Raw genomic sequence first — 22,448 nt, forward strand, 5'->3', positions numbered from 1 at the left:
ATAGCAGTTGGTCAGTTACAGCAAATTTCTTCCTCAGTCTGTACATAGGTTAACAACCAGCACTCAGTTGTGTCAAAACAAGAAAAGAAGCACGCTGGTAGCAGAAGAAATCGTATATGCAAGATATGTCTAATTATCTTCTTTTGACAAAGTAGTTTGCTTGGCTGGCCGTATTAATGATGACACATTATGTGTCAAAATTAGTTGTAAATTGTCAGAGTTAACGAACAAAAAAAAGTCTAGCTTGCAAGAACTATGATGGGAAAGTATAACAATAAATGTTACCGCGCTTCCACCTCTATAAAATATTAATATTAATGATCAAGATATATAGGGTTACTTGGTAACCATGCAATTGAAGGAGAAATTTGTCCAAACACTACAATGGCAGCAGAGAGGAGAGGAGTCTACAGTCCTAAAAAACAACTCGGTGACATTTTCTGGTTGGAGGCTGGTAACACTTAGGGTTATTTCACTTTCTCAAATCAGCTGCAGAAAACAGGAAATGGGCGACCGATGCTTCGTGGACAGGAGAGCTTAAGTGTCTCCAGTACTGTCACTACGACACACCTTCACTACAAACAGGTTGTCATAGGTTGAAACTACATTAATGAGTGAAAGTTTCATGGAAGCTTATAAGATATAAGGCAGCAAAAGTGTGCAGGATAAAATTTGATTTAAAATTTTGTATTTTTTGATAAATGAGATAAAGAGGAGTCTTTTGAGAAAGAGTACATTATAGACCACTGCGTCAGTGATTCTGTGCACATTAAGCGTTATCATTAAATCGCCAAATTGAAAGTAATTCGTTTTCCAAAAGGAAGGTTACATGAAGGTTATGAAGGCCTTGTTACAAGAAGCTACTGGCACTGACCACAGCTTTGGTGCCATGTTCCTGTTTCCATGACAACTGATGGGAGAAAGGACAAGACTAGTAATTCTACAGGGAAGACTTCTGATCACAATGTCGAGTGGTATACAGACAAGTAACAAAATGGACATACTCCAGGTTCCACATACTGTTCGCTAATGTTTCACAAACTGGGCACAGCTAATACAAAATACCAACTGCTAAAACTTTTGGCATGCAATCGAAATAATCACTTGTTCTTTTTTCTCTTTTTTGCTGTTCTGTATTTAATTTTTTTTTCCGAAATTTTTGCCATAAAATAATTATAAAAAAAAATGGCAAAAGGTCAAAGTGCAAGTGGAGTCTGACGGGCGGAGATGTAGATAAACAGTACAGATATAAATGCTAATAACCCAGATCTACATCAAACCAAGAGAACTCACTGAACGTGCCCCTTGCTAGGCCCCTACCCCGAGCTAGGCTTGTTGGTAACATGACCTCCTTCGGCTGGGCCTTTTTACACTCCACCTAAAATACAAGATGTTAAATCATTACACCAAGTTAGGTCAAATCTATTTTCATGCGAAATTTAAATTCTTTTAATTTATTATGAAATTTTCCAAACAAATCTTTAAGAAGTTTTCCTTTTTTTCCAGCAAAGTTAGAAAGACTTCATCAAAAATTTACTGACTGAAGCCTATGTAATCTAATGACACAATGTTGTGGAATAAAAGAATTCATGTACAATAACCACCCTTATATCAAGCAGAATACTATGGACTAAATATGAAATATATGCTATGCAAGGATTTGTGTTCAACGTTGACAATTACTCTGCTTCTATAATGATTTTGTACAAACTGCAGGAAAATACAGTAAAACACTGTTTTTGTAATGCAGTTGTATAATTGTGCCAAACTCATAAAACCCCCAGACATGTGGCTATAACAAACCACATTTGAACAATTTTTAACCTAAAATTAAAATGATCGATTACCCAATATACTGACATTTTTTACAGCAAGTGTGTTATTTCAACTCTAAATAATATGTTCATGATACAAGGAATGCATTCGAGTAAATATTTCTAGGAACAACTAATCGCCACTCTCAGCAAAATGTAATACATCTGCAGAGCATGTCACTTTTTAATGTGTTGAGTCTAGTTTAAGTGTCAACAGTTCCATAGCGATTCCAGTCAATTTATCTCCATTGTTCAAATTCTGCCCACCATTTTTCTAATATTTCTAAATATAAACTTATTATAGGAATTAATAGCTTTCCTTTAAATTGGCATAATTATGCAACAATCAGCCTTTCAGCTGCAAAAAAATGGCAATAATTCTGCAATAAAAGAAGTCAGGAATTATACAAAAATTTGTGCGTGGAAGGGAAGAGTGATCAATAGAGTTGTCACTTACCATCTTCTTGTTGATCTCATGGAAGTGGATATCACACACTTTGTCCACCACATCTTCAGATTCAAAGGTCACGAACCCAAAACCTGAAAGTCAAAAACAAGGGGAATAAGTCATCGGTTATTTAATACCAAATACAACACACAAATATGTCTAGATTATCTACCATCTGGCTAATAATCACTTGAAATTGTACTTTTTTAAAAGGTTAAAAATTATTTAAAATACAAACGTTTATTCCTTTGAAAATTTGTAGATAACAATATAGTGAAAGTAACCAGACAATAATGATCTGAGCCATACAAAGGAATGCAACAAAACAAATACATAATCAGTAGTTTCAGAAATGTATAAGATTATCAATGAAAAGGTCTGCTGCCTACATATATAATTACTGAGTACAGGGGTTACCTCCCTTACACCTCCCAACCAAACAGTGCTTTCTCAACTCCTTGTAGAATAGTTCTCCACTCATTTTATTTTAGTTCTAGTTTAATTATCTATATTTCAAAGACAATTATAATTTTAAAACTGGAGAATGCCAATGAAACTTTAATTCAAAAATTAAAATAAATCTTTCTTCGCATGTTACAATGCATGGTCAGATACCGGTGGGAAGTTGTGTGTGGTTATTGGTGAAAGCTACACTGAGAGCTACCGAAGGCCTAACACTGCATAGGCTGCATTTCAATGCAGGTTCAGGGTAATACCACTGTTCCACCTGCACTTTTGTGCTTGACACCAGAGCAGTGTCTTCCAAAACTAATCTAAAAGTGACAAAACAGTCTGTTGTCTTTTAAAGTACATTTGATAAAATTGCTTATTGTCAATGGACATTCTTATGTTGGTATTGGCAGTCGAATAGGTCGCAGAAGTCAATGCATCATTTAAAAGTGCATTTGATGAAACAAGTCAACTTCAGAGATCAGGACATCAAGGGGTAAAAACGTAACAAGGTTTTGATATTTTTAAATTTCTAAAATGTGTACCGAGGAACTATGTAAAGTATTGGAACAGGTCTATAAGAATAGGTGTGAGAATTACAAATAACTGTTCATTGTTAGGTAACACTGTCCTACACATCAAAGGAGCGACGTGTCTCCGTATTTCTATTCAATAACATTTCACAAAAATAGCGGGCACCATATCTTTCATATTAGACAACATTCTTGCTCCTATATTTGCCTAGTCGACACCAAATGTTTGTTTAAGATATTTGTTGGTTATGTTTAATTCCACAAGGAGAGAATCGATAATGTTATATAGTGGTGAACAAAGACTGTGTAACTGTTAGTGGTCAGTGCTACAAGTCGCTGTTTGCCAGTGACAGAGTCAATATTGGCCCGGCCAGGATCATAATATCTCCAGCCAAAACTGGACTGTTTACATATTTGTCCTGTTCTCTATCAGCTTTATGTCATATCCTTCCACCCCAGTTTTGGTAAACAAGGGACAGAGTCTGCCAAGGACGCCCTGCGATTCAATACTAAACAAGTCTAAACAAAGCAGGTCTGTGGGGAAACATGTCATGATTACAAATTTTTCTTGTTTTTCTAACATAGTCAATAATGATTTTTTCATTCCTACAAAATATTGTCTCTACAAATTCAATTTCTTGGTTTGTTTTCTTATCTTTCCAAAATTTATTGAATTTTTCTGTGACTTTTTACAATTCTGTCTATTTCTGTTTTGTGATGCTGCCCACTTATTCACTGTTTCTACATCAGCTGAATTTCTGTTTTCCCCTTATCAAGGCCCCCAGACAATGGCTGCACGTATCTCTGACATGAGAACCGGACAAATTGGATGAGACTAACACAATTACCTTCGCCTGATCTATACCTTTCAATACCAAGTAACATGGTAATAGAACACTTGAAAGACACACTAAATGTACAATGGCATTTTCAAAGAAACATTAAACCAAACAGAATTTAAAATAGCATTTATTTTCCTCCCTACAGTGTTTTTTTTTAAAGTTTTAGAAAAGTTTGTTTCATTATTTGCATTGCCTGATGTTGTAGAAGTAAGGTAATAAAATTCCAGAAGCCCAGAGGAGGAGAATATATACATAAAATCAGGGTGGTTTTTTTTGGGGGGGGGCCATCGTATTTATTTTACAAACGCTTTCATGGTAATTCAGATTCTCTTCAACAACTAAATTCAATTTTTTGTAATGAAAATTAAACTACATGTGTATTTTTAATTTACAACATTTTGAACAGAAAAATTGAATTGTTTTACATTAGATATTATGCTGTCATCTCAATACTTAAACCCATATCATATATGTTATTCTATTCTTTTTTGAAAGCTTCTAAACCTGGCATGTCAACTGTCATCACATCTGTAAGTTACAAATACATTGTTTTTCAAAAACTATGACATATTACCTATACTAGTGTAGCTCATTAGTTAAACAGGTATTAAGATTACAGCTTGACTAGGAATTAATCTACCAGAATCCACGTTATAGGCCCGTTAATCTACATCAGACATAACACGCAACCATGCATGATGGTTACACATCAATTTGTGAGTTACCTACCCTGATAAATAAAATAACGAAAAAGAGAAATATATCAAATATATACATACATAAAGAAGTACATTTTTTATTATTATTATTTTTAATTTAGAGAGTTAAGAAATTAGAAATTTTCAAATAGTGAAAATATACACTATGTCTAATCTCTATGTATATGATGTCAATCATGATAGAAATCCAGACACCAGCCTGTAGAGATTCCTACCCAATGATGCTACATTAAAAGGGCCTGATTCAATATGTAACTGAGGTAATCTAATATCAAACATCTTGTCCAATAAAAGAAACGGACCGAGGTGATCATGAAGTGCTCATTCCGGAAGTGTGAAGTATATATGATTACGACATATTGGCTGTCTAACACATTTCATGCACTAAGAAAGGTACCAAATAGTGAGACAAAGCCATTCCTACGTCTGACTGTACAATAGCCACTATATCTCTAATTATTTACCTTCCTCTGCTAAATCTCCTTAAAATGTCTTATACTAAACAAGGCTGAATAAACTTCCTACAAAAATGCTTTTTTTGCCACAAACAAACTTCATGACTTTCTGTCACTAACATATTTCAAGATCTCTTTTACACATAAAAATGGTATCTACCATTCCTTTCATGGTTGCTAGGAGACTACACAATTTGCATGTTAACCAAGAAATTACAAACTTTGTATGCTACCTAAGAAACCACAAACTTTGTATGATACCCAGGAAACTACAAACTTTGTATGCTACCCAGGAAACTACAATTTTTGTATGATACCCAGGAAACTACAAACTTTGTATGATACCTAAGAAACCAAAAACTCTGTATGTTACCCAGGAAACAACAAACTGTGTATGATACCTAGGAAACTACAAACTTTGTATGATACCTAGGAAACTACAAACAGTGTATGATACCTAGGAAACTACAAACTTTGTATGATACCCAGGAAACTACAAACTTTGTTGATGTCCAGTATACAGTGTATGAAACATATCTAGCTTTGATTTTTTTTTATTTTGAAATTAGAGAAAAATGATAAAGCACGTGAACTTTTGCAAAATCATGCAGAATCTGGATAATATTCACTCGAAGAAATAAATCAGATTGGGAAGGGATGATATGTCAAAAGTAAGAAAACATAAAGAGATTGGAAATGGGCTAAATAGAACTGAATACTGAAGAAACAATGATACACAATAAGGGTTTTAATCTGTTTATGATTCCCTATCACCACTATGCACAATAACATTGAGAAGGTTGTCACTACTTCCTAGATGCCTTCCGTGTTACCACTATTGCTTGTACATGACTCTACTATGAACAGAAGCTAATAGCCAGCTCATACTGTGCTAGACGACACTACACAGAATTATTGGCCTACTCTGAGGCTAGCTACATATGTATACCATAGGCTCCGCTGAATCTCCTATATTTTATTCCTTTTACGTTCCCAATGGGTTGTGAAGGAAGCCTGAAAAATCAAGTATAATATCAGTATAATTGAATTCAACCGGACACTTGAACATTGTCATGTATCAACAAGAATTACTATATTCACTCCGTCTGAAACATCTGGGCATCATAGCTCCTCTGCTGCAATCAGAACTTTACAATAATATTCAAATCATACGGAGAATGAATTGTAACATTTCGTAATTCCCATGTACAAACAAAATATTGTGAAAAATATCTAGAGTTATCTTCCTTTGTTCAAAGATCTGCTGCTGTGCGGCTATTGTTGGGCACTCTAAAAGTGATGGGGAGAAAAGGAACAACAGGGATGCATCAGCAGCTAGCTATACCAGTAACAATGACAAACCATGGAGCTAGGTCTACCAACAAAAGCCCATGCACTACCCGTAGTGGTGTCTCAAAGATAGTCTGATTAAAACTGAACCACACTACTCCCTCACGTAAACACCATACTTCTATCAGTAAACATGCAAAACATACAGGAAATTCAATAAGTTATCACGCCTAATTTACTTTCAAATTACCAAATTAACAGTTGATATAGGGTTGCTCGATCAAGCTCGATGCAGGTGCCCCCAGCCTGTATATCACTACCTGTCAAATTAAACACTGATTACAACAATCGATCCCAATTAACAGCAGGCTGTCAGATAGATCTCATTCTGTACACTCCACTCCACTGAGGATACACCGATAACTCGGCACAGACTCAACATATATACTCCTTTATATTTCCTACAAGCTATATACTATTTTATATTATCAACATGATTCATTCTGTTTCAGCAAATCACAGACTGTGTTATTATTCAGACAAGTTGCATTCTCATGTCATCAACAATTTATACGCTTTTATATCATACAAATTGCCTACCTCGCTGTAAAATCAGAAAATGTCAACAAAGGTACTCGAACAACAGATTTATATGCCGATACTCTACTGTAATTTCAATGTTTTACCTGTTCTTTTAGATGACATATCAATGTATATACTCTGTTAACCATGTTGTGCTGTGTTCAATACCCCAACATTTCCAACATGTTTTGTCGAGCGTAAAAATTCTTGAACGAAAGCAAGTTATATACTCTGTTTTAAAAGCACCTACTTAACTCTTTAAGGACTGGTCAAAATCCAGAGGCAATAAAACCGAAAAGAAAACAGGAAAAGTAGGATTTGTATTACACATGTAATATAATTTAGTACCTAACAAGGTTCTCCGTGGTGCTCTACTGACTTGAGTTTGGTGCTTTCTTGACAGATTATATACTGTGTCAACATGGCCTTTATTTACCTGACAGCATTATACAAGCTTTATATGGAGGTCTAGCATGAAGGGTGTAGAGAGGAAAAGTTCCTCTAATTCTTAAACACTTATAATTCATCTAAATATTTCATGATGACTATGAAAGGATTTATGAATAGTTGAGACTTCATTCCCCTGTAACAAAATGATATGGTCATTGTTCTAGGAGTTTGAGTTGGACATAAGACCGTATCTGTCTCGTGGAGCGTTCTACGAGTTTGAGTTGGACATAAGACCGTATCTGTCTCGTGGAGCATTCTACGAGTTTGAGTTGGACATAAGACTATCCCTGTCTTGTGGAGCGTTCACCACATTACTTGACAACATTCCAAAGATGTGTCAATGCTGGGTGTATTAGCTTAGGAATACAAGAGCCATTTTCACACTCTCTCCTCTGATTTATGATGGTCCTTAGAGATAGGCCAGTTTTAAGTGTAAATCATGTCACGAGGGTAAATCATCTTATCTACACACACATACACACACACAACACACGCACCACTAGGGAAAATGCAACTTCAAATTCAACTCTCAAAAACACATAACTGTGGCGAGTTTTATTTTTCCGCCATTTCTCATACAATTGCTGTAGGGACTACGATCTTTGAACTATTTATGTACCATTGAATTAGACTAATAAGGCCTATAGAGACCCATTCTGTTGTTAAGTAGCGTATGTACCAGACAAAATCTCCCACCTGAACACCCACATGACATTGTGTACTTTATACAGAAGTTTAATTTTAGACAGCTTTTTTCCAAGTAGCACTACCCATTTGAAACTGGTAGGCATAGCACCAGCGAAAAGTTCAAATAATGGCTTAAAATGTACCTCCAGCCCTGAAGAGCACTAATGCTGGTCGCCTGGTTAGAGCATGTACCCTCTTAAGTACTGAAGGGGGTGAATTATCCTTAATCCACTGCACCGACTGACACTATCAATAACAATTACTCGAGGAAGAACCCCCCTTGATTCTAAAACAGGTACAGAGCCATGTAGAGCCAAATGTATTCCTATCATGTAACATGATGAGAGTTAGATGTTAACAGATATCATATGTATTCAATCCATAGTAATTAATGGGAAAATGGTAACAAATTAACAGTAGTCAATCGGAAAACATTTACAATTCCGAGGAGTTCCTGGGAAACTGTTCAGTTTTCAATAGTCTGTAAGAAAATATTAAAGAATTCTGAGATCAATACAAATTGGCCAGTTAAAATTTAAGTTTTCATGTGTTGGTATTGTCTTGAAGGATTTTAGGATGAGGAAAGGCCTGTAAACGTGGGGTAAGCAAGCCTGGACCTGTGGTTGGAGAACAGATGTTTGGTATTTACCTGTAGTCACAGGTCAAACAGACCTTTATTAGCATTTCATTATATTAGACCAGCATTTGGTGTACAAGTGTGGTACATGGATGATAGTTCTCTACAAAGCACCCGTTTATTGTGTTTATCAAAAGCACCAGCCTATTCTGTTTATCAGAAGCATTGTATAGGCCTTGTCAATGAAACTCTTTGTTATTTAAGTGTTTGCACAATTTTTAATCACCTCATTCCTTTATATTGTTTCATTTTAATATCTCCTTAAAATTTCTTTTATGAACAATTTCCTTTCTTTTATGAATGTGTGAAAATGCTCCATGTATCTAGTACACCAGTTAAATTTGACGAATACAAAACACAGAAAATTTAAATACTAAAAACTCCTAACACTGGTACCAACAGCAGGAAAATTGTCCATGTGTGAGGTCAGATGTTGATGTGAAAAAAGAAAGATCCAGCCTGATGAAGCACTGATTACGCTATCAATTATACATCGGTAACCTTGATCAGTGAGGAGACTGAAGGTCAAATAGTACACCTAACACAGGTTAACGAAGCTACGATGTGGCCTCTGTCCATCACTAACGAGGGACAATGTCAAAAACCAAAAGTAAATGGAAGGAAGAGTGCCAAATGTTTAGTCTTGTGTTTTGATGAGGAAAGAATAATATATGTATGTTGGCATACAATTTTCTTGTTTGAGATACTAATAAACTGTGTGTATCAAACACCCCTTGTCTTAAGTTTGCTGTTTAGAAGTAAAGATATTACACAAGTGGTGCTCTAGAAAAACCTACATCACAAACAATACTTTACATTTCTAAAACCAACATCGTAGAGAGAATAAAGTGCTCTTGTTGTAGGGGCATAGGGAACACTTAATCCTATAGTACAGCACAGGGAGTTCCCCACACCAGGAGTACAGACACAATACACACCTACAATGAACAAATGTAGTACTTCCTCCTTTTATCTGCCTCCCCTACCTAATATTCCCTCCTCCTCTTTGTTCCCCCTCCCATTGTACCTGACACACACACACACACACACACCTCCCTGGTCCTATCAATGTTTGAGCCTTCTCCTCCTCCTTGTTCCTCTCCACCTCTCTAACTCATTACACCTCCTATTTTTACCTCTCCCAGTGTCTCTACCTATTCCTACCCCTCCCTGTGGTGTCGCTCCCCTACTGCTGTTCCAAGCCCACCCCCTGTGCTATTCCTCCCCCTCTCCCAGACCACTTCACCTGTAACCATGTCTCTGGTTTTGTCCCCTTCACCATGTCATTAGTGTCTGTGTATATGTGAACAGGAACTAGTGCTACAACAGAGGTCTACACATCACATAGATCAGGGTCAATTAACATTACACCAGAGCTAAGTGGGTACTGTTTATACACACCCTGACTGCTGCACTGCCAGTAGATTGTTCTTTATCATAACCTCTTCCCGTCACAGCTTCATTATACAATTTTTGATTTCATTTTGTCTCCATCTCCATCGTAATTACATTTTACTGATATAATGTTGTCTCCTTTTCATTTTAATTACATTTTTTTCTGATTGCATTCTCTCTCTTCCCTTCTTGCTGTATGTGTCAAAATCCGGCTAGTATTTTCCTGAATTGTATTTCTCAACTATCATTTTAAGTTAAGAAAGAAACTATTATGAAGGTCGATTGTGATCACGTTGATCCATATGATACCAAACCTAACCCTAGATCTCATACTAACCCATGCCTTGTTTTCAGCCACCATACCCACCTTTCCCCTACCCTCAGCCATCGTACCATTATACAGTAGACAATTGTAATGTTCCAACATCTGACTTCATCTACACCCACACACAATACCATCAGTCATATAATTTCCGATTTCTCTTCTGTTCTTGTGGTGCCCAAAGTTCAAAGCTACCTCCATCAAGGAGCTGGTTTTGAGATGAAGCCAAAAAATTGTTTTTCAAAATGTGTTTCTTGGGTCGAAGAGAGTACATACATGAATTTGTCTCAGGAATAATACACTTGGAGAATGTGGATATTTATTTAAGGTTCAAAGACAGTACATATCATACAACTGTCTGCAAACACCATTATACAAAGGATCCTGTGTTTTGCTTTGTAGGATTCCCACTAATTCATATGCATTAAACAACATGTACAGAAACTAATTACCATAATTTCTTGAAATAAAGCCCAGTCTATTTCAAGACGGGTTATACACTGTTCACAAAGTGATGTATCTGTACAGAAACTCTTGATCCAAGTACCAAGAAAATCCAGCATAAACAACAATGCCATTCTAAGGAATATTACTATATTTTAATATCCAAATTCCATAAACGCAATGGAAATCTTGATATTTTGGTAGGGTTTCTTTATTCAGATATTAGCGAAAAACATTTGATTTCAAGGCTACCAAGGTTGGTAATTTTAAGTTTTTATTTCTGTCCTCTATGATCTGGAGCTGAGAAATAACACCCTTGTGACCTTTGACCTCAGCATTAACAAGCAATAACCATCCGGTCAACAATATACCTACCTAGACTTTCTGGTCATTATAAAATATATTCACATTTATAATTAAACTATTTCAGGAAATAGTATGTATACCCTGTAATGAATGCGAAAAAAATCATATTTGAAATTTTACTGCAGACATTTACCACTACCTTTTTTACCCCAGTTCTACTTTATACCTGGGATCAAAGGGAAAGATCAACTGCTACAGTAGCTGAGAGGCAGTTAAAGGTTATAAATGGTGGAAGCTGCCCATTGTGGGCGAGACACATGTTGGAGGATTGTGCACCAACGACATATGGCTTCAGTATTGTCTTCACAATCATATGGGTTCATGCCACTTCTCTCTCTTTCTTTCTTTTTCTTTCTTTCTTTCAATTTTGTATGTGACTTAATGGATCAATCATAACAACTTATTGTATATAAGTTAATATTGTATTTCTCCATCAAACACAAACATGACAAGATGACAAATGATAAAGCCTTCCTTATTTAATATGGGGAAACACCCTTCATGACATGGAAAACACCAAGCGATGAAGAAATTCCTTTAATGATAGAGAACCTTTGGTGACAGGAAAATCCCCTTTCAGATGGGGAAACACCCTTCTTCAGTGTGGGGGAAAACCCCATGGTTACAATAAAACACTCATAGTGATGGGGAATTTCCTGATGACAAGCAACAAATGGATGCAGGAATTTCCTTATATTTAGAAACAAAGAAACAAAAAAATACAAATATTTACTATATAACTCTATATGGAAGCTGTAGAGATAAGAAATGACTATCAGTTATTCATGGCTGTTCTCTAGTCTGAAGCCAGGCTGGAAGCTGATACCATCAGGTGATGGCATCTAGTCATATCAGAAGTCCAGGAGGGGGAGACTTTAAAGGGACTGAGGGGGACCAGGAGGGGGATACTTTAAAGGGACTAAGAAGGACCGGGATGGGGAGACTTAAAAGGGACTGAGGGGGACCAGGATGGGGAGACTTTAAAGGGACTGAGGGGGTAAGGGTAAGGATGAAGGAAGTTTAGGTAATTAGACTATGGCGCACAGGTAGAGAATGATGTGGAAAGAGGGTCTAAGGGGCAGAATAAAGTAATACCTACAAAATAGTGTAGTTTCATGTCTGCAATTTCTGTTTTGTTGGATTTTGACAGATATTGTGTGTTCAACTGAATGAAATATCTTTGGACACATTCCAGTCAACCCAGGAATCACAACTTGAATCTATTTTATTCATCCAAATTCTACACCTGTGGCAGACCAGTTCCACACAGTGATAGTCTGAAATCAGCCTGGTGCTATAGACATCCACTCACTGGAGCTCTGTACGTCTCTCAGCGGAAATGGCAGCATTTGCCTCTGGGTACAAATTGGACATGATAGCAGAGTGGATTTAGGAGATATAATGAGATGGGTTACTTCTCTCTGAGCTTTAGTGACTGTTTAGTTAAACAGATAAAACACCAATCTGCCTGTTGCCCAGCTAGATGCTATGTGTATAAGCAATAGGGACAGTTCTCCCTGTAGTGGTGAAGGCTTCCCCTTCAGCCTGGTGGGGGAAAACCAAGTCTAAGTGGAGGAGCACCTGCTCCACTCATCCATATGCCAAATGAAATAATCCGACACACTGTCAGATAAACAAACCCCTCCCCAGTACCAGCCTGCCAGAAGCTCCAGTTTATGGAAAGAAGGAGATTTTTTTCACAGGGAGAAATCATTGTCACCGCAGGAACTGGAGAGTTGCACACTTCAAGGAGTGATGATATGGTCAAAACAGGTATGCTCCCTGGAGAGAAATTGATAATTGTCACAGTGAGAAATGTATGGTGGAACTCTCCAGGGAGCCTATCTAAGCAGGGGCCCTCTATCTGATGGAACTGAGGGAGCAATCCTTATCTCAGCAGCCCTGTCTGGTGGAATCGAGGAATCAGTTTCCAAAACATATACAGATAGGTAGGGAGGGAGATAAGGGAAATCTCCAGTTTAGTGCCCTATTGGGCAATACCCCCACACCCCTTGGTTGAAGAGTCTGACAGCTGTCCCAATCCCATAGCTATCACCATGACAATATAACCAATGCTATTTACATATGTCTAATAACACTAGACAGTTAAATCCTACTGCACAACCCGACACAAAAAGTAGTCCCATGTTTAAATTTTAATTTACTATTTGGAAAATGTAACACAAACATAGCAATGCTTTCAAAGTCATTAAGGAATAGTGTTATAGGTATATCAAGTCTGGTTTCTAAGGGGCCAGTCTCAACAGACAGCCATTACGAAAACTATGAAAACTACAAAAACGATGGGAACTAACCACTACTATATAGCATACCAATGTACCATTACATCAAAATATTCCTCAAAATCATTCCTCTACTCATTTACAAAACAATTCCTCACCCGACAGGCCTGCTAACATAAGGTATAATGATATACTAGTAACAACCTTCATCAGCTGTTCCACCATGGTCATGCTTTCTCTAATACCCATGCTGAATGTTTCAGACATGACCCTGACCTCTGAGACATACATTCTTTCCTGAAGTATATGAACAGTAAAAGTGCCATTATTCTTTTATACAATAATGTAATTGTCTCCCCTGGAATATTAAAACATATATCATAAGATATGTCTTCTACAGAAATCCAGACACACAAACATCAGCCAACTCTAACATTATCCCACTTAATTACAGAACAATAAACCTTCGCGATTACACGCCAATAAAACGGTCCCATGTCTGCAGCAGGCTGGAGGCTATACAGGGCTACCTTTGAATACATCTGGATTAAAGTCTTAACTGTGCTTTTACATGCAAGGTCTGGCTATCCCTGGTGTAGAGATTTCAGCATGTAATTGTTGGTAGGATCCTACCACTCTAAACCATTGTACACACCTCCCTTTGTAGCCACTTACCTTCCACTGATTTTTTAACTGTTTTAATGTACTTAAGATTCTAAGATAAAAGGTGCATTTATCTGGAACATATATCAAGCGATCAGGAACACATGTCACTTTAGAGGTAAAGCAATTGCAGGAACAGTTCTTGAAAGGAAAATTTATCTATAACAGTATTTATTCCTGAACAGATGGTATGACTTGCCAGTATAAACTATCACTGGAAAATTATATACCACACCTGCATACGATTTATCAAGGGCAGCAAGACCTTCCAGTTCTAAATCTGTTTCTGTCTGTTTCTCTCTTGTTAATGATACTCTCCTTTTAAACTTCCTTTCTCCCTTTCATACAGTTGTTTCTAGCTATGAAATGCGAATTAATCTTCAGTTACCAAATTCGCAAATTTTTGTAACACCGAAACCCATAAAGGAGTGCCATATTATGACATTCAGCACAGGTACAATGGGGCTTCTATCAGTAAAATGGGGCCGTTGTCAGCACCATTGGGCTACTCAGTAAAATTGGGCTACTGTCCGTTAAATTAAGAACCAATCAGTAAGATGGCACTACTGTCAGTAATATGGGTCCACTATCAGTAAGATTGGGATACTGTCACTAAGATGGGAATGCTGTCAGTAAGATTGGGACAATTGTCACTAAGATTGGTACAATTGTCACTGAGATGGGGACAATAGTCAATAAGATGAGGATGCTGTCAGTAAGATTGGGACAATTGTCAGTAAAATGGGGATGCTGTCAGTTAAATTGGGCTAGGGTCAGTAAATCAGGGCCACTGTCACTAAAATTAGGAACCAATCAGTAAGATGGCACCACTGTCAGTAATATGGGGAAGCTGTCAGTAAGATTGGGACATTGTCATTAAGATGGCGCCACTGTCACTAAGATGGGGATACTGTCACTAAGATGGAGATACTGTCACTAAGATGGGGATACCGTCACTAAGATGGGGATACCGTCACTAAGATAGGGATACTGTCACTAAGATGGGGATACTGTCACTAAGATTGGGACACTGTCAGTAAGATGGGGATGCTGACAGTAAAATGGATTCTGCCAGTAAGGTGGGGGCCACTGTCAGTGAGATAGGGCCACTGTGATTTAGGTAGGACCACCAGCGTTACCAGCTACAGAAACCTACTTTAAAGGGGAAGTTAATGACTCATGAAATAGTGTGTTGTGTTTCACAACCAGATGCTTCCTAACCTAATTAACTAAACGAAATCACATTGTGTAGTTGATTGATAAAAGACGTTTGATGATGAAATATTGAATAAAGATTGATTTTTGGGCGATGTTCTCTCCAGATAGCAGCCTCGATATGTGGTTTGAGTGATGTTGAAACTGAAATGCGAAGGAATCTACTCCAAACATCAGGCAAACTTACTTCCCCACAAATTGTTTTTGACAGGAAAATGGTAGAGCATTTGCGATGGGCCCTCAGTGGGACATAACGCAGACTCACACAAAAGTTGGTTACATTTGTTGGATATGCACGCTTAGCAACGTGCACAGATATGCACAAAGATCGCACAGATAGCACCTTTCCCATTAAAGTGTACCATCATAACTGGCACTTTTTTCCTCAAGCTTCAGAAGAAGTATGATTTATTATGCCATCTCAGTAAGGCACTAATGTTCATTCTTATCGGACTTCAGTTTTACTTCTCATTTCAGAACCAAGCGATAACATGTGAAAATATTCTTATAACTACAATCATTTTTTTATTTTAATAAGAAATAATGACTTTTTCAACACTTGTGTACAATATAATAATATGGAGTGAATGTCCACTACAGCTGAGAGAGGTGATTCCTCTCTACACTAATATTGGGGATTGGGAGGTGTGGGGGAATTGTATTGCCCCACCTGACAAGTGCTTGCCCCAGTGTGGCAGAAACCTGCCAGTGGAACCCTGCTGTGATTGAAACCCAATTAAGTATACACCACAAGGATCAGTGTTTGGGGAACAAACATTTCACCATTCCAGTAGAGATTGATTTGTTTGTCTAGAAGAGCAAGGCCCCAACAAATCATGGGGGTGTTTTGAAAGGCTACACTTCACTGCTTTGTACACAGTCTTCACAACAGACTCCAGCATGGGGAGGGGAGGTGTTTGAGGGAGAGACAGGGAGATCGTGAGCTAAGAGAGATATATAGTTGGAGAAAGACACAAAGAGGGAGAAAAAAAGACAGACACATTCAGAAAATTGTTACTAAGTTATAGGGGTGTTTGGAACCAAGACTAGACAGCCAGGGGTCAGAGGTCAGAGGCTGATAGATGGTCCAGCTGTTTCCCTGTTTGGCAATCCCCCAAACCATTACTGGGGAATTTTTTGAAAAATTCCCATTCCATTCCAATCTATCAAGGAACCAACTTGTAACACAGTTTCCTTGCTACGGAGACTGAGATGACACGATATAGCAGGACAAGCGAATTCCAGTGGAAATTGACCATTTTATAGTAGTTTAACTCATTCACCCCTACATATCTAAATTGGACTTGACCTGTCTATGATTTGGTAAGGTTTAAATGTGACTTTAGGGGTGAATGGGTTAATGCTGGGTCTGTATGACCCTATTCACGACTGACCAACATAAAAATGTAGAGTCTGGCCCGCATAAAAATGTAAAGAATGACCCACATAAAAATGGCAATCAGAGTCATAAGACTCTTAGATATACTAAATTTCAATACATATATGTACATGAGAATCTTTAATCTACTGACTCATCCCCAGGAAATTAAATATATATATTTCAGTAAACACTTAAGACACCTACATATCGGGGTCTTTCAGAATTAAATCTATATTAATTGTCTAAACAGGACATATTCGCCACATCCCTAACCACAGATGTGACAGAACATCACTTCAAACTTCCTCTCGATGTGGCAAACTATCACTTTCACTGCATCTTCCTGGAATTAAGCAGGGCATATTGTACAAAGGCTGCATTTGTGTAAAATGTCATCACAAGTTAAATACAAATTCTTGTACGAAAACAATCTGTATACAGAATTTTCAAATGTAAGATTTCCACATGCTTTTTCTACAATATATATAGTTACAGGAATGGTATCATTTTTTTTTATTATTTCTTGATCAGTTTCTGGTACACAATATTTCTTGATTAGTACTGTGCCTGTATGAAGTAGACCGGTCTGTGTGTCAATACTATGTCAGTGATTGGCAGTTCAATACACAGCTTTATGTATAGCCTCGCCACTAACCACCATGAATTAATTACCAGTAGGGTCCTGTAGCCAGGTCGCCCGGGCAATCACATTTCTTTATATCCCACACTGATTATTAATCAGACCTGGTTCAACTTAATACCAACAACTTTACAATCGATTTCTATTCATTTATGACACATCAGCATTCCAGGACAAGTGACCAAATTAAAACCATCGAATCCCTTGGATACTCAATCAGTCCGTTACAAGATTCCATTCATCAGTATAACAAACAATATCTTCCCGATGAACTTTCCCAGATTAAAGCCATTTTTCTCTGTGGCCATTGTATGAACTTACAACCATTTTAAGAATATTATCAGTCCCTTTATTTCAGGTTTGTAAATAGAATTTGATGTAGAAGAATGTTATCGGGCTGTGTGCTTTCCTTATCCAGGTTTATTTAGCTCCATCAACACTAATTCTCTTTGTCACAGGGCACAGTGGCACCAGTCAGCTCCCTCTATCGATGAGGTGCCTATCTGCCACAGTCAAATCCATTTTAACCCCAAAGTTTCATTTACTAAACACTGATTGTATCTCCACCACATAGATAAGAAACATGAACTACACAAGTACATTAAGAGGTAGAAGAGCTCAACAAGGGGAGGTCAGTCTACAATCAATTTGAAGCACTTACAACTCGTGTATCGCTTATCAGTTCACATAAAATTGATTTTCGTTTTTAAAAAAGCACACACATAACTCAGAACAAAATTTTAACAAGACAAGACACTTCAGTTAAAACTTGCACATTTTGCAAAATTGAAAAAAAATCACAACAGTCCATCTACTGATCGAATTTAGTCATAAATGTGTAGCAAGTGTGGTAAACATGGAAAAATCAAAAAAATAATAATAAACTATCATTTTATCTGGAATTCACATACCACAAGTACCTATTGTCTGTAGAACTGTCAAAATCTTATACAGCGGTGTTGTAATGTTGAAATTTAATGGGAGGACATATTGAGAAGGAGAATCAGCCTCCTCTTAAGGGTTAGTTCTAGATGATACTGAGATCCAAGCTGGTAAAGAACTTCCATATAAATCAGAGGATAAGTCTTCACATCAGTGTTTACTAACAGAGTAAACAAATTTCTCCAGAAATTCAACACAACAGTATTTGACCTATATACACAGGATGTTTGAAGATCCTGTCCACACCAGCTCATCTGCATCAGGTACATGTTTGAAGATCCTGTCGACACCAGTTTCGTGTGAGACAAACCAGTGTTGAGTTCCCGGCTTTTTTTTTACCAGATACTGAACAAACACTGGTTAATATCCCTAGGGATATAAACTTGTATATACACAATCCCCAATCCTTCTATAGCTCACCACTACTGTTCACTTAGCTATGAATAATTGAATAATTCCTTGCAAAAAAATATGCAATTTTCTGAATGTCAAGATCCATAGATTGTACATAAGTAACCTAGGCTTATAACATGTAACGTAGTTCATGGAAGGAGAAAACTTTTGAATATACTAAAAAACAAAGAGGAACTTTATTAGCTAAGAACCAAGGACCGAAACGCTGCTACTGAAGGAACGCCCAACAAAATACATCACACATCACCATGAACAATGACTAGCTGTCTACTATCTCATCAATAATAGCACCTAGCTAATTCTGTGAATGCAATAAGGGGAGAAGATATGTCTGGTATTATAACGTTGTTTAAGCCTCTCTGTTAATCATTCCTGCCTACTGAAGGTATAAGCAACAGGAGTCATTACAATCTACCAGCTTCGGGGGATTAGTTCACACATAAACTCTCAAGCTATGAATTCAACCAACAAGAGAAAGTCAATAAAAATATGTCAGAGAACACTTACAGATTTGTGTGAAAGGAGGTTGTCTAGTACATGGTGATGTACAAGTTCCCAGCCTGTTCTACAATCTCTGGCCAGTAGACATTTATAACTGTCATCACAAATGGGTTAAAAAGTGGTCTCCCCTTCACAAAAATCGACAATAAAATGACTTTTCGATTTTGTACAGACCAGTAACCAGGCATTGTGAATTTTAACAACACAATACGTTTTAAGAACTGTCAATAAAAATGGGTTAGGAAAACACTTATCACTTGAATCTTTAGAGAAAGACTTGCAGTTTCATAGCAACCGTGTACAGGTGAGTGAACGGCTTGGTTTTTATCTTGCCTTATCAGGGTCAAAGGGTCAGACATGTAAGGAAAAGTGCCCCAATATTATACCAGACCCTTCCCTCTCAGCTCACACCTTAACATACACCACCTCAAAAACTGGCATAGAATGATGTTTTCAGTGAGCACTTGAAATCCACATATAGTACCATGTCCTGCTATGTTTGTCAAAGTCATTTTAAATAATTGAACTGCAAATAAAACTTCAGCTAAAATTTAAATAAAACTTCAATTCAAGCCATTTGAAATTTATTTCTTTACCCCTTACCTAACCTGTTTCATTTACACACTCCTGTTGAATAGCCTTGACCTTTACACCTTTTATAAGATATGATATGTAAGAAGTATTCACATTGAAACAGGGCTACATTATTATCCACACTGCTTGTAGTGTTGGAAGCCATTCAAGTTACTTCAGTTTCCAGGCCAGACTTTAAATAAAGTTTACATTTCACACTCCGATTTTTATGCTGATGATAGGGTCGGTTCTAATCTCAACTTGCCAATGATAGTGGTTTCTATGACGACCATGATATGTTGCATTTATCATGCCAGTACTTCTTGTCTGTCCATCTGATAACTTCCACATTCCTGGGACATTTCATTTACCTAAAACCTGACATGTCTTCCCTCAATCTAATGCTCTTGGGTTACATATTCACCCATAAACAAAGACTGTGCTGTAATCTATCAACGATTTTAGAAACAGCTTCAATACACCAACACTGCTGGACACATCAACAGCTGGCAAGTTTCTTCAGCATATAAAACCATGCATAGTAAATTTAAGTAGCAAAATATTTTGTTCCGATTAACTTTGTGAATAAAAAAAATATCTTTCTTACAATATTACATTACAGATGTAGTACCTTATATGTAGTGATGCCCTCGTGTCTATCAGCTGACACAAAGTAGATACAAATAGTGATGCCCACATGTCTATCAGCTGATGTAAAGAAGTTACAAATAGTGATGCCCTCATGTCTATCAGCCGACACAAAGAAGTTACAAATAGTGATGCCCTCATGTCTACCAGCTAACACAAAGAAGGTGCAAATAGTGATGCCCTCATGTCTACCAGCTGACACAAAGAAGGTACAAATAGTGATGCCCTCATGTCTACCAGCTGACACAAAGAAGGTACAAAAAGTTTGATGCCCACATGTCTATAAGCTTATGTAGTTGATGCCCTGATGTTGCTAAGCTGACCTAGCATATTACAGGGGCTGCACTGGTAACCCAGTGAGTGCCCAGCTAATGGATTTTGTATGTAGAAATCAGTGTAAAATGTTATAGGAATCAAGGGGACTCCTGGTAATGGAATTCGCTGGCTAAGCTGGAGCTGTTGGAGAGGTAGCCATGCTAGATTAAAGTACATTTCATCATTAGATGTTCTGTATTGATTGGTACCACACACAGCAAACACACTCTTTTTATGTTTGGTAGGGAGGGTGGATATTGTATAGTGTGTAAATATCAGACACAGCCATTCTACCACTTCCAGTTGTCAAATTACCCGTTTTATTTCTTAAAGAAGTCAAAATTAAATTTTCATTTCATAATTTCATAAAAGTACATATGGGTGTAATTATTATAATGCATATTCTCAGTTGCATTCTGAACAAGTGCAGTTTCATTATGCCTTTGAATAGAATTATTCCTTCTTTTTTTCCTTCTCAACACAAAATCAATAAATTAAGGAGAGCGAACTGACAATGCTGAAACCTCTCTACCCTCCCCTTCCAGACTCCTACATACTGTGTTGCATTCAGAACACAAAACAGAATCCACCAGGTGAATTCACGTGTTCAAACATCTCAAATTAAATGACATTACAAGCGCATTATGCAGAACACCGGAGAAATTAATTAAGTACCTATATTTGCTTGCCTTTCTACAATATCATTTCCAACTTTTCTTAATTAAATGTCAGTGCAGGCTTTCCAATGCATTAATAGTTACCTAGCCAATATTTGTTTTGTGAAATATCACCCCCTATCTCTACAGCTCTACGAGAATGTCAATGTTGGTTTTCAGAATTACTTGAAGCACAGCTCTGGGCGCAAAAGATAAGCTCTTTGTCTTCAATTTTAAACAAAAATCTAATTTGAATGGTAGGAGAACAAGAGAATGCTGATGTTTAGTGTTCTTTACGATCTAAATTGTAGGATCTGATTGTCTACTGGCTGATAATCACTACACTAACAATACTATCTGGGATGACAATGCTGACTAATTGTTACATTGTCATCGAGGTATGGTTCATTATGGGACACCTAGAGAGCTGCTGCTTCGGGAGTATTACATGTAGTATCCAGGGTCCCTTACTGCAGCCGACTCTCATCAAGGGCAGTGTCATACACTGATGCTACAGAATAACAGGCCTTTTTTAGATATTGTAATTGATATACAACACACCTAAAAAAAAGTATGAAATCAAATTTTCCTGATTCACGTCACACTTGTGTAATTACACAATTGCTTTTTGGGAATCTGTCGCCCCTGATGTCCGCCCGCCCGCCCCCCCCCCCCCCCCACAATCTTTCTACCACGGCTCTCTTCTTTCTCTCCTTGTCCTATAACTTGTGTTAGTTACCAAACAGTCATGACTTCTGTTCTTTATATACATCTGATTGTATGGTTTCTTTTACAGCATTCAAAGGTTTTCATGAACTTCAAA

General features: G+C 37.3%; 1 protein-coding gene across 16 annotated transcripts in view; it reads right to left on the reverse strand.

Moving 5' to 3' along the window:
- LOC110463143 (RNA-binding protein Musashi homolog 2-like) overlaps positions 1 to 22,448 on the reverse strand; it is a 139,939-nt gene that overhangs the window by 38,112 nt on the left and 79,379 nt on the right. For 12 of the 16 annotated variants that reach the window (XM_021517523.1, XM_021517517.1, XM_021517530.1 and 9 more), the window contains 2 exons: positions 2,272 to 2,354; positions 1,294 to 1,378 (listed from right to left, as the gene is read on the reverse strand). In XM_021517523.1, the coding sequence (XP_021373198.1) occupies positions 1,294 to 1,378; positions 2,272 to 2,354 (168 nt within the window). The remainder of the gene's footprint in view (positions 1 to 1,293; positions 1,379 to 2,271; positions 2,355 to 22,448) is intronic. The other 4 variants (XM_021517525.1, XM_021517521.1, XM_021517520.1 and 1 more) reach the window with 1 other exon arrangement.

This window comes from Mizuhopecten yessoensis, unplaced genomic scaffold, assembly GCF_002113885.1.
Source record: "Mizuhopecten yessoensis strain PY_sf001 unplaced genomic scaffold, ASM211388v2 scaffold10867, whole genome shotgun sequence".
Taxonomy (NCBI): Eukaryota; Metazoa; Mollusca; class Bivalvia; order Pectinida; family Pectinidae; genus Mizuhopecten; species Mizuhopecten yessoensis.